This window comes from Lissotriton vulgaris, chromosome 1_1 (genome assembly GCF_964263255.1).
Source record: "Lissotriton vulgaris chromosome 1_1, aLisVul1.2, whole genome shotgun sequence".
NCBI classification, from domain to species: Eukaryota; Metazoa; Chordata; class Amphibia; order Caudata; family Salamandridae; genus Lissotriton; species Lissotriton vulgaris.
The window spans coordinates 2,046,247,287-2,046,261,123 of record NC_141685.1 but is presented as its reverse complement, the minus strand read 5'-3'; the positions used below and the strand labels follow the sequence as shown (position 1 = coordinate 2,046,261,123).

Sequence of the window (13,837 nt, the reverse complement as noted above, 5' to 3'; positions counted from 1 at the left end):
CCACAAGGATAAAGACAGGTCTTTTGATAATAGAAACCTGAGTAAGATTGTGCCCCCCTACAAAGCTGGGGATGACATCCATAAATGGATTACTGCAATGGAGAGAGCCTGCAGAGTACAGCAGATCCCTCAGGAGCAGTGGGCAGCAATCTTGTGGCTCTCCTTTGAAGGTAGAGGCCGAGACAGACTCCTCACAGTTAGTGATGGGGATTCTAGAAACTACCTGGTCCTGAAGAGTGCTCTGATTGATGGGTTAGGCTTAACCACTGAACAGTACAGGTTAATGTTCAGAGATACCCAGAAGACACAGACTCAGGACTGGTCTGAATTTGTTGAGTGTGCCACTAAGGCTCTGGAGGGATGGTTGCTGGGAAGCAAGGTTACAGACTATGAAGGATTGTATAATTTGCTGATGAGAGAACAAATTTTAAATAATTGTCAGAACCAGCAGTTGCATCAACATTTGGTTGACTCAGATTTGACCTCTCCCCAAGAATTGGGAAAGAGGGCAGATAAATGGGTAAGAACCAGAGTTAAGCAAAAGAACCAGAACCAGAACCAGGGTGGTGACCAGAAGAAAACAGACCAGAAGGGTGGGGAGCAGAAAGCTAAAGACCAGAAGTCTTCAACAGGGCCCCAAACTGAGACAGAGGGTGGGTCCCAAACTTCCAAGAAGAAGAAGAAAGAAGGTCAGAAGAAACCCTGGTGTAAAACTTGTAAGAACACCTCTCACTGGACAAGTGAGTGTAAAAAGGGTGGAGCCCCCAGCACTGCAGCCCCTAAGGCACCTGCACCCACTAGTACAGTTAGCAGTGTTGGTCCTCAAGCCAAGGGATTAGTGGGAATCACTTTGGGAACTGAAGGAGATTCTGACCTAGTCAGAACCCTTACACAGGCTGTTCTGGTTTGTGAAGGGGACATAGATTTGACCCCTGACATAAGTCCCAGTAACCTGGGCAAATACAGACAGACACCTTTGATTAACAACAAAGTGGCTCAAGCTTACAGGGACACATGTGCCAGTGTCACTATGGTGACACCTAACTTTGTGGACCCTGGACAATACATGCCAGGCGATGATTACCTGGTGACCAATGCCAGCAATGTCACTACTACACATAGTGTGGCACTTGTTAACTTTTCCTGGGGAGGGGTAACTGGCCTAAAGAAAGTTGTGGTTAGTGCTGATCTCCCAGTAGAATGTTTGTTGGGCAATGACCTGGAGAACTCTCTATGGTCAGAAGTTGAGTACAGGACTCATGCAGAGATGTTAGGGATATCATCACATGTCCTTGCTGTGACCAGGTCACAGGCCAAAAAGTGCCTCTCTGAACCTCAGGTCTTGGATCCTGGAACAATGGACCAAGTACCTCCCAAGAAGAAGAACAGGAGGGTTAAGGCTGCGCCTTCCCAACTGCCTACAAGTGAGGATCAGGCTTCACAGGAAGCTGATCTTGAGACCCCTGAAGGAACTGTCCCTGAAGAACTTGAACCTGATCAGGTTGAGTTTCTGGGGACAGGGGGACCTTCTAGGGCAGACTTGGGGCAGGCTCAGTTAACCTGTCCTTCTCTTGAACCCCTCAGACAGCAGGCTGCTGCTGAGGCTGCTGGGAATGCTCAAGGTGCCCATAAAGTATATTGGGACGATGGACTCCTTTATTCAGAGGCTAGAGACCCCAAGCCTGGTGCTACCAGGAGGTTGGTTATACCTCTGCAATTTAGGGGCTTCCTACTCACCTTGGCCCATGATATTCCTTTAGCAGGACACCTAGGCCAGAACAAGACTTGGGACAGGCTTGTCCCTCACTTTCACTGGCCTCACATGTCTGAAGACACCAAGGAGTTTTGTCGCTCCTGTGAAACCTGCCAAGCCAGTGGTAAAGCAGGTGGAACAACAAAGGCCCCCCTGATACCACTACCTGTGGTGGGGGTTCCCTTTGAGAGAGTGGGGATTGATATTGTTGGTCCAATGGATCCCCCTACAGCATCTGGGCACAGATTCATACTGGTGGTAGTGGATCATGCCACCAGGTACCCAGAGGCAATTCCCCTTAGGACCACAACACCTCCTGTTGTGGCCAGGGCCTTACTTGGAGTTTTCTCCAGAGTGGGGTTTCCTAAGGAGGTAATATCCGATAGAGGTACCGACTTCATGTCTGGATATTTGGCAGCTATGTGGAAGGAATGTGGTGTAAACTACAAGTTCACCACTCCTTATCACCCACAATGCAATGGGCTTGTTGAGAGATTTAACAAGACCCTAAAGGGCATGATTAAAGGATTACCTGAAAAGCTCAGGCGAAGATGGGACATCCTTCTGCCCTGCCTTTTGTTCGCTTACAGAGAGGTCCCTCAAAAGGGGGTTGGCTTCAGCCCCTTTGAATTGTTGTTTGGGCACCCTGTAAGAGGACCCCTGTGTCTTGTGAAGGAAGGATGGGAGTTACCTCTCAAAAAGCCTAAACAGGACATAGTGGACTATGTACTTGGTCTCCGCTCCAGGATGGCAGAGTACATGGAAAAGGCATCCAAAAACCTTGAGGCTAGCCAAGAATTACAAAAAGCTTGGCATGACCAAAAGGCTGTCCTTGTTGAATTTCAGCCTGGACAGAAGGTATGGGTGTTGGAGCCAGTGGCCCCAGCAGCACTCCAAGACAAATGGTCTGGACCCCATACAATTCTGGAAAAGAAGGGAGAGGTTACCTACTTGGTGGACCTAGGAACTCCCAGGAGCCCCCACAGGGTGCTCCATGTGAACAGATTGAAGGCATATGTCAGCAGGGCAGACATGGGCTTGCTCATGGCTACAGATGAGGAACAGGAGGAAGAGAGTGACCCTCTCCCAGACCTGCTCACTCAGAACCCTGAGGATGGCTCAGTTGATGGTGTGGCCTTAGGTGGCAGCCTCACTGAACATCAGCAACATGACTGCAGACAAGTTCTACAGGCATACGGGCATATGTTCTCATTGACACCCAGTCAGACTAACTGGTGTACACATGTGGTGGACACTGGTGACAGTCTTCCTGTAAAGAGCAAAATTTACAGGCAACCTGACCACGTCAGGGACTGTATAAAGACTGAGGTGCAAAAGATGCTGGAATTAGGTGTCATTGAGCCTTCAGAGAGCCCCTGGGCTAGCCCAGTGGTTCTGGTCCCCAAACCTCACACCAAAGATGGCAAGAGAGAGATGAGGTTCTGTGTGGATTACAGAGGACTCAATGCTGTCACCAGGACAGATGCACACCCTATTCCAAGGGCAGATGAGCTCATTGACAAGTTGGCTTCTGCCAAATATTTGAGCACATTTGACTTGACAGCTGGCTACTGGCAAATCAGGTTAGCTGAGGAGTCTAAAGCCAAGACAGCATTTTCTACCCCTAGTGGGCATTATCAGTTTGTGGTGATGCCCTTTGGTTTGAAAAATGCACCTGCCACCTTCCAAAGGTTGGTGAACCAAGTCCTCACTGGGTTGGATGACTTTTGTGCAGCTTATCTGGACGATATTGCTGTCTTTAGCTCCACCTGGGAGGATCACCTGATCCACCTGAAGGAAGTGCTTGAGGCTCTGCAGAAGGCAGGCCTCACTATCAAGGCAACAAAGTGCCAGATAGGGCAGAGCAAGGTTGTATACCTGGGCCACCTTGTAGGTGGAGGCCAAGTTCAACCACTGGAGAGTAAGATCCAGACCATCAAGGACTGGTCCCCTCCAACTACCCAGACTCAGGTCAGAGCTTTCTTGGGCCTGACTGGGTACTACAGGAAGTTTGTTAAGAACTATGGGTCCATTGTGACTCCTCTTAATGATCTGACATCCAAGAAGATGCCCAAAAAGGTTCAGTGGACAGAAATCTGTCAAAAGGCATTTGATGACCTGAAGAAGGCCATGTGCTCTGCACCTATCCTGAAGAGTCCTGACTACTCAAGAGAGTTCATTGTCCAAACAGATGCTTCTGAGTTGGGAGTGGGAGCAGTGCTTTCACAGCTTAATGTAGATGGCCAGGACCAGCCCATTGCTTTCATTAGCAGAAGGCTGACCCCCAGAGAGAAACGTTGGTCAGCTATAGAGAGGGAGGCCTTTGCTGTGGTGTGGGCCCTGAAGAAGTTGAGACCATACTTATTTGGCACTCACTTCAAGATTCAGACCGACCATAAGCCCCTCCTATGGCTTAATCAGATGAAGGGTGAAAACCCCAAACTACTCAGGTGGTCCATTTCCCTACAGGGGATGGACTTTACAGTGGAGCACCGCCCAGGGACTGACCATGGCAACGCAGATGGTCTCTCCAGGTACTTCCACTTAGAACATGAAGACACAACTGGTCAAGGTTAGTCTAATGTCCCTGCGTTTGGGGGGGGGTTATGTAGGAGAGTAGGGTCTGCTATCCTATGGTCACCCCAAATTTTTGCTTTTTGCTTCACTGGTTTCTGACTTAATGTGGCTGTGGGCCTGCTAATCAGACCCACAGCCTGCTGTTCTCTCTCTAAATTGATGCCAATGCACTTTAGGTGCATTACGAATTGGAACTGGTTCACCTTATGAGCCCCTGTAATAGTGCACCCTAGGTGCCCAGGGCATAGGTGTATCCAAGGCCTACCAGGGGCTGCAGCACGTATTGTGCCACCCCTGGCCTGGCCTCCATATTTGACACAACTGGCTGATCACTCAGCTGGGGTAAGTCGGTGTAACCACCTCTTACTTAGGTACAGTATGTCTGTGCCTAACCCTAAACTGGACACATATGTTCCTATCAGCCACTCCTATGGAAGGCCTCATCAATCCTGGAGGCAGAGTGCTTGGAAATATGTGAGATGGTGCTCTGGCATGAGCTGAGCCTGTCTGCAGCTGTCGGGAACAACTCCCTAAGCTGTTCCGGGATATTGCCATACCATATACTCTTAAGTGCATTATAATCCTCGCGGTTAAATGCTATCTTTGGTTTGGCTTTATCAAAACATGTCGAGTAAGGTGTCATACGAATTTGAATACTATCCCCTCGCCAATTCTGGCGACGGGGATAGCATTCCACCCTTCTAGAGGGACACGACATGTGTGTAGCCTTAACCCCGGTTAAAGTTAAACAGAGCCTCAGCTTCACAAAATGGACGCTGCCACCACAGACACAAGTCTGGCCTCCTGCTGCTGACCGAAACTCGGCAGATGGTGGCCTGGACAAAGGGTTTCCTGCCTTGGGAGGTGCGAGCACCACCACAGACAGGATTTTGTGTATTGGGTATGACAGGGCTGAATAGAATCAGACATGCCCGGGGCACACAAGGTGTCCCCGTGCATAGGCCAGTCCAAACCGGTTCTGGGGCCTTCCAGCCCCAGTCCTGGCGCGGAGCTGGACAAAGGAAAGGGGGTGTAACCGCCCCCCTTCCTGGTTCCTCCCAGAGGAGGGACCTAGTAGGTGATCCACCCCCAGTTTGGGAATAAGAGGGGGAGCAGTGCCATTGCACAGCAGATCATCCCGAAATCAACTTTAAACAAGAAGAAGACTGGACTTCGACATTCTGCTGCACAGAAGACTGAAGAGAATCTCCCTTGTGGCCTAGGAGTGGCCACCCTGTGAACACAGGTACCAACCAGCAACTCGACGTCTGCTTTGCCGCCGCCTCCCGCCGGAGACCGAGCCCAGAGCCTGACAAGAACCAGACTCCCAGACTTCTCAGAGCCCGATCCACAGTCCCTGCAAAGAAGGGACCCGTGGAGGCACCGAGCGACGTGGGACCGGACCTCTTGGAAGACACTCGAAAAGCTGACTGCGCAGCTTCTGAGGCATCCTCGACGTTGTGCTTTAGGGATTGAGAACCCCCACCACCGAGCAGCCCTTGCACCGAAGATCAGCCCTCCAGCATCTCCACGATCTGCGTGGGGCCCTTTTGCATTGTGCCACTCGACGCGCCATCCCGGCCACTAGCCACGTGGTCAGCGGCCATCTTGGCGACGAACCCGAAGATTTAAACAGCAGGTCTGGTTGCTCCAGACCTACCCAAGCTCCTGTGAAAAGGAGCACCCGCTCTGACCTTGCTGGTCCGAGTGAACAGCATCTTTCAACTTCTGCGTGGCTTGCATTTGCCAAGGCCTGTTTGCTCCGATCAGGTCGCCGACACCGCCAACAGCGAGAAGCCTACGTGGGACAGCTCGTGACCGACTCCTGGACGTCCTCGACCCCGGGTATCCACGTGGCTGCAGAAAGAAGCTACCCGACAACGCCTGTTTGCACCCGACATCGCCTGGTTCCAAATTGGTTCCACGGTAGTCACTGGCTAGTGACTTTGAACACTGTCCCCTCTGCTTTCAGGTCTTCACATCTTCCGATCCACCCTTGGATCCACCGGAACTCTTCTCATCGAGCCGCCTGCAGCTTCTTCAGCTCCAAGCACCATCGACCAGCGTGACGAAACCCGACACAACTTCGACCCTGTGCACCCGCTTCCTGTGGGTGAGGTAACTCAGCTCCGCCGGTGCTCCTGCACTGGTACACATCCCAAGGGCCTGTGTTTTAAGTTTCAGCTCCGTAGGTCACTCGGAAGGTTCCTAACTTTCTAACTTTGTGCTTTTTACGCACCATAGACTTTGTATTGAGAAGTGCGTGCACTTTGAACACTGCACCCGAGTCCCGTGGGCCTTTCCCGACTTAGTTAACTCCAGTCTCGAATAGCTCCAGCGATTCCCAAGGCCCTAGGCCTCTTCACTTTCCTCTAGGTATCTCTTATACCACTTTCTTAGTATATGGTTTAGGTGGCCCCTAGGGCTCATCCATATTGTGCAACTTTTGTGTATTTTAAACTGTCTTGTGATTTAACGCTTGTGCTTCTGTGCTCATAAAGAGTCCAGGGGATTTTAATAGTTAATAAATCAATATATATTTTCAATATATATCTGTGTGGTGTCCCTTTCATTTGGTATTCAAGGGGGTTGTGTATGGTATAACAGTTGGCTTCACATGCCTTTCAGAGTTTAGCCTAAGACTGCTTTGTCCACGTTACCACTAGGATAACTGGTCTACAAGGTTGAATTACAACCATCATCATAAGGGTTGCTTGGCATGGTACAAAGTGATCACTAGAATTAGTGAGCATTATATACCAGGCCAACTTCTCACAGTTACCAATACCAAAACCAGGCGTAGGGAGAGCTCAGACCCTCGTTAAAGGATTGTATTGGTCCAGACAAAAGTCCTGCCTCTGCAATAGACCTGCGCCCAAATACAGAGCAAACTGCAGGATGCTCAGAATCACAAGGGTATCACCATTTGGTTAAAGAATTCCATCCACAACTCCAAGGCCATGACAACGACAGTGGGTACCAATGAAACACCAGCTTCCTACATCCGGGTACCTTGCTCCAATGAGAGTGTTCCCACTCCACTAGACATGCAAGGTCAACCTCCCATACACGGTTGACTATCTGCGAGCCAAAGTATACCCGCTTTAGGGTCAGAGCCCTTAGCTGCAAAGGCTCTTCCGCTGCACCCTGTTTGAACATGGATGTAGGAAGTTCTGAAGAGTGCGGACACCCAAACTGTTCTCCTCTGTGTAGGAATCATCAATCATGAACTAATTGACGTATTATTTTCCTCTGCCTCATTTGCTCATGCTCCCCTTCTCCTCTGTGTTTGACCCTTGGTCCTCTGAAATACTACCCTGGCAGCCTGAGTGCCATACTAAACAACACATTATAAAATAAACGGAATAAATATTAGACTAGGATTTATATTCTGGTTTTCGAAATGTGTGTAGTTAATCCAGGTGAAGAAGAGTCACACTTGAAGACTAAGTTGTTGAAATGCTTTCACATGTTGGAGGCTCCTCATACGAGCTTTGGACATGTTCTTTTGGTCAACACCAGCCTGTAGGCAGTCTGGGAATGGCATGGGTCCTTAGAACCAGATAAGAGGTGTGTCCGAGCACGCCCTATCCCCTCAATGTTTCTTATGATGAGTTCTGTGTGTAAAGCAAGTGGTTGGTTCGGGAATAGATATATTATTTACTTTTTATTTCATTTACAATCTGTGATATTATAGTGTATTTCCTCATTTTACTACAATCGGAATTGTTGCTGTTTGTGGTAATTTAGATTAATAGTGTACGCATGTTTTCAGGAATTTGAAGCCATAAATGACTATTTAAGTGGTACAAAGAAGATAATCTGAGTCAAATTATACCGTCAATGAGTTGTCAGCACTTCAGCATTAATTCAGACAGGGAAGTTCCTGGTACCTTGCGCCAGTGCAGGGTTTAGATAAGGCCCATCAATAAAGTTGATTAACATGGTCTGCCTATACAATAATCTTCTGACGAGCGCGTTTCCTGTTTCTAGTGACACATTAAAACTGTGTCCCCTTGACATTTGGACACAGAACAAGGAAGCAGGCCGCAGGATGAATCTGTGGGCAGAGTTCCAGCCTTGTGAAATGCATAGTCCTGAGTCAATAAAGGGTTGTGTCAGCCACTCATCTTTCTGAGGTCGATTGAACAAGGATCATCGTATAAAAAGCCTCCCATTCAAGTACCTGGTTATAAGCCAGTTTGTGATGCTCACACGGAAGATATGTCTTATAGTTATTAGTATTTGAAAAGCCCAAACCATGGCATGTTTTAAAAAAAAGCTGCAGTGATTCTTTCTGATGGGCAAAACAATCAATGGATGATGTATATAAACACCATATAGATTTTGGTGTTTATATACATCATCCATTGATTGTTTTATGGCCAGGCCTAAACATATGTATGCATGAAGTCAGTATACCTGTGTAGTCAGCTGTGCTGCCCTCAGTTATTTTACCCTCAGATTGATGGACTCGCGTTCAGCAAACAGGACTCCGCCTTTTGTATGGATCTGCGGGAGTGCATTCTCTGAACTTATGAGAACGTTGAATACTGACATAGGTTGGAATACCTGTAATGACCCTCTGGGCTGGACCTGCCGCTGTTCGTTCCATCTGGGTGGTTTAGATTAAAAATATATTTCATGTCTGAGTTTTAGGAATTAAGAGGAAAAGCGGGGTGAGGAAACCCAAACATGGGGTTATAATTGACAGCGAAGCAGCTAGGGGTAACATTGACAGCATTTCAGTTTTTACAATACAGAATAAATATATAGAACTTGCACTGGTGAAAACACGATAAATCTACAGTGGGGCATTTATAATATGCACCATAGCACATATGATAAAGGATTATCAGCCAGATTCATCAAACCAAAATCCGCTCGCAAAGGGCCAGATTCTGAGAATCTGGCCCTTTGCGAGTGGTATTTTTGCATTTGGTATGCATCATCCCAAATGCAAAAATCGCAATTTTAGAAATCGCTACATTGCGATTATTTGCATTTAAGGAATCTCAATTTGAGATTCCTTAAATGCAATGCAGGAAACATTTCAAAATTGCGAATTCGCAATCTGGGGCCGCTATTTACCGCAAAGTCTAACTACGTGGTAAATAGCAAAAAACTTAGAAAAATGCAGTTTAGTGCATTTTACTAAGTTGTATATTACACACACACATGTCCTTGGGACATATGTGTGTGCAACACCAGTGTACATTACCATTTCAGGGGTGCAACAGGGTGTCCTTTGGACACCCTGGCATCCTTGAAATTGCTTCCTTATTTGCGATTCGCTAATTGCTAATCGCAAATAAGGAATTACTCCCCATTGATTCCTATGGGCCTTTAGGCCCATAGGAATGAATGGGAAAGCCATTCCTTATTTGCGATTAGCAATTAGCGAATCGCTAATAAGGAAGCAGTAGAAATCGCAAAAAATATTGCGATTTCTACATGCATCCAGTTTTGCGAGTATTTAGTAGCGATTCCTTAAAATTCGCTATTAAGGACTCGCAAAACATAACTTTGATGAATCTGGGAGTTAGTGTTTTTTTGCATTTCAGTTGTGAAAGCTCGGTACAAGTCAAAGGCAAAATGGTTTTGTTTTCTTTTATTTGTTTTGAAAACGGGGCAAATTCGACTTGAACTATTTGTAATGGGTTCTTGACGTACAAGGGCATTTTCTGTTAAAACTCGATGACACTAATACAGTGATTTATAAATAAAAATGCAAACATAGGATTGCGGGATTTCTTTAAAATACAAACATTTAAACGACAAAAAAATCTTTTTATGAGACATGGCAAAAGTCTGACTATTACAGTGGGCAGAGTTGCAAAAAACTTCAATAACCCTCTTCCAACAACTGCACCCTTAGATAACCGAGCAGCCTTTGTTGAGCTTCAGTTGCCAAAATTGGGGTTTAATTTAGGACCAAACCACAAAGTTGCATAAAATCATCAGGGTGACAGTTTCATTGGTGTGACAAAGTAGGACATGACATTGAAGATGGAGAGCGGCCCGGAAGCTGACAAGGCAGGGAAGCCTTCTTCTACAGAGGCTTCACTGACAGAAGCTCTAGGGAGGTGACGCAGGGAGAAGATTATAGGACTAACAGCAAGCTTGTGAGATGTGAGAAGGATGGTGATTGGACAGCTGGTTTGGGCAGTGGGATGGTACAGAGAGAGGAATGTAACCAAACAGGAGGCAAGATATGGCAATATGCCAATCACCTCTCCCTGTTTTGGTACTGCCACCCACCGCCGACTGTAGCTTAGCGTGCACTGTGCAAAGTATTCTTCATTGTAAGTGAACTCGTTTCTCATCCCTGTATTTAAGGGACATTGTATGCTTCATTAATTCCAGTAAAAGCCACGGCCTTTGGTTTATCTCCACACCAGTACATTTTCATTTTGTAAAAACAGAACTGGTGAAATGTGACAGATGGAGAACTCAAGAGGGGAATATCAACAAAGGTGGAAACACTGACCTATTATCATATCACGTGATATATCATTGCTTCTCACTAGACTGGGAGGATCCAGGTAATCTGCTCAGACCTTACTAAATGTGCCTGCAACTTTTTTCAATTACCATGACACAACTCATGTTTCTACATACAAACATCTAATCGGTTAAAAGCCTTGAATGAATTAAAATACATGACTGTCATAGACTTGCTTACCTTCTCCCTGCAGGAACATATTGAAGTAAGCAGGCCATGTTTCAATGGTTGGCAGGTTTGGGTTGTCTCTGTAGTAATGATACAGTGAAACTGCTGTGTCCTTTGGATTTCGCACAATGTAGATTGACTGTAGGAAGGAAGAAATGCTGTCAGTTGCGGTAGAACGTAGTCAACTATGAAACAAATCCGCTCCTCGACGATTGATAGAACTATATGATACAATGCACATTTCTTTACGTCATTATCCTGATAATACCTGTCCCGTATTGGTGCTCCTATCTGGTGCAGAAAGAAATTCTACATTCAGAACTAGAAATATTTTCTTTGAGTTTTTTGTGTCAGTACACTTTATGTTATTTAATTTCGACATTAGTGCATTGTGTTATAAATATTGTTTATAGAGATAAACAAAACTGTTCAAGTTCGTTCAAAACTATGAAGATGTTGAGAAGTATTCCATTCTTGTTCTACTTATTAATTATGGTCTGAATATAATGTAGCAGTATGTATTGCACATTATTCAATGCATGTTGCTGAGCACTGTCCATATTTCTACTTAATATTTCAAAAAAATAATTCTTACCTTGCATTTTTTTGCTTTCAAGTCATGTGGCACCATGTTGTAGCTCAAATGTGTAGGGATAATTCTTCTGGAAGGCAGATTTTTCATTTCTTCTAGTTTTGACAGCTCTCCAAATTCAAGTGGGGATGTCAGTGTCACCTTGGAGTCATACAACTTCTTAATGATTTCTGCCAGCCAGTGGGTCCCTAGAAGAACATTGTAAACATTTAGAACCCTTCCATGGAAGTCCCCTAATCACATTTGATGCTACCATCAAAACGAATGCAATGATTTTGTTAACTTCGGAGAAAATAACTAATACAACAAGACCAATATACACAGTGATTTTAGGTAGTTGGATCAACCTATGGAAACATGTCTGCCATCATTCAATATAATATTGTAATAGCGAGGGTGTTCTACAGAACCTTTCACATATGCACACCATTTCTGAACAAAATACACTTTTTATAAAAAAAAAATTGCATTTGCATGCTACATTTTCTATCTGTTCCATTTGACTTAGTGTCTGAAGTCAATCCTGCAGGCCCATTGATCCTGGCCACTTTCCATACCCAGGTTCCCGTTGATTTGCCCAAGTCAAACCCAGAATTAGTGCTCCTATGTATAACTTCTCTTGTTCCCAAATATTCTAAGACTGAAACTTAAAATACATGTTTCTAAATTAGTAGCGTTTACTGAGCTAAACACGCATCTGCAATAATTTAATGAGAACGTGACAATAAAGCAATTGAAATGCTTTGGCAGTTTTTGATGATTTGGTGTAAGTAAAGAATCCTCATCTCCCACCAGGTACTGGGTGAAGAATGCACATGTGGGACATAAACAAATCTCAACCTGCCCCGAACAAACCTGCTTGTATAGCTGTTCCTATTCCTTCAAAATAATGACATAGACAATCAAATTCCTTATAGAAAACATGTGCATCTTCCTTGTCTTTCAATGTGATATGTTTCATATGACAATTCGTAATTCATCCACTTTGACCAACCTCAGAACACACATAGGCAGGCTTTAAAATGTATAGACGCTGCTAATACTAGTCACGTGTCATGAACGAACCTTCCTGATTCTGCCTCGAAAAGATTTCGTGTAGAGCTTCTAAGCAAGATCCCAATACATAGTGTTCTACAAATTGAATATATAGGTTTTGAACCTTAGATTCTTATACGATTGCCATCCCATTTCATGCAGGCTAAGGCAAGCATCCATAATAATCCATATTGCAGTGTACAACAAGGAATAATACACTAGATATATATTCTGAGGACTAGCCTTTGAGCATTCATAAAGTAATCCATTTACAGCCAGTAGTGCAGGCGCGAATTCTGTATAAAGTACAATAGACTGCAGTCCAGAGATTATGCCACATCAAGAGAAATCCACCATTATACGACCACTGAAAAAATCCTGGTGCAAAAGTGACATATTTGAAATGCAAACCAAACCCTTGGAACATCTTAAAATGCGAGCTTACCTGACTTCGGATAAGAGACGAGGAGCACGTCGTCTTCCCTGGCCTGGAAGGTATCGAGCGACGTCAGCAGTTCAGTAGACGACCTTGTGGTGAAGGGGATTCCATTGAACATGTGAATAAGGTTGGAGTGGTTTGACATTGTGGCTAGTGTGGTGCGGTCTTGGAGTATCACTGGAGTTCGGGTGGCGGTGGCTTTGCAGTCAGTGATACACTAGCCTCAGTGCTCAGGATAGTGAGACTGAGGCCACGCCGGAGGGCTTCTTTATACCCCCAACTCCCAGCCACAACATTCCAGCCAAACCTTATCAGTCACTTTATGTCCTGCCCTGGGTGCCTGACGCAGCCCCAGAGAGCTGGTATCAGCGTGACCCACAAGGAAAACAAATATTTCATACCTTCCTTCCATCATAACTAATAGTATTACCCAATGCCACCTATCTCTTATCTGAACTCAGTAAGATTAGTGTGGAGTAACTGAGATAGCCTCCTTCCGTGAGACACGGCTCTGTACAGCACTTGTATTTGGCTTTAACGAAGACAAATGTATCTGGCAACTAATAAAGTACAAGGAACATGGTGTGGGGAGATCTCGAATTTTCTGGGGGAAATCACGTCACGTTTCGTGTGACAACGAGTCAACGACCATAGCAGATCGAGGTCGTGGGCGTTGAGACCCTTTGCAAGGCAGCTGCCTAGCTAGGGACCCTCTGATATGCCACATAAGGACAATGGCACACTAACATTGAAAGTGACAAATGCTTA

At 45.7% G+C, this 13,837-nt stretch overlaps 1 protein-coding gene across 1 annotated transcript in view; it reads right to left on the bottom strand.

The window, feature by feature from the left end:
- Nucleotides 1-13,379, bottom strand: part of LOC147751582 (sulfotransferase 6B1-like) — a 30,039-nt gene extending 16,660 nt beyond the window's left edge. The window contains exons 1-3 of the mRNA XM_086920415.1: nt 13,076-13,379; nt 11,599-11,783; nt 11,016-11,142 (exon numbers count right to left, since the gene is read on the bottom strand). Coding sequence (XP_086776541.1) covers nt 11,016-11,142; nt 11,599-11,783; nt 13,076-13,214 — 451 coding nt within the window. The 5' untranslated portion in view covers nt 13,215-13,379. The remainder of the gene's footprint in view (nt 1-11,015; nt 11,143-11,598; nt 11,784-13,075) is intronic.
- Nucleotides 13,380-13,837: the final 458 nt, after the last annotated feature.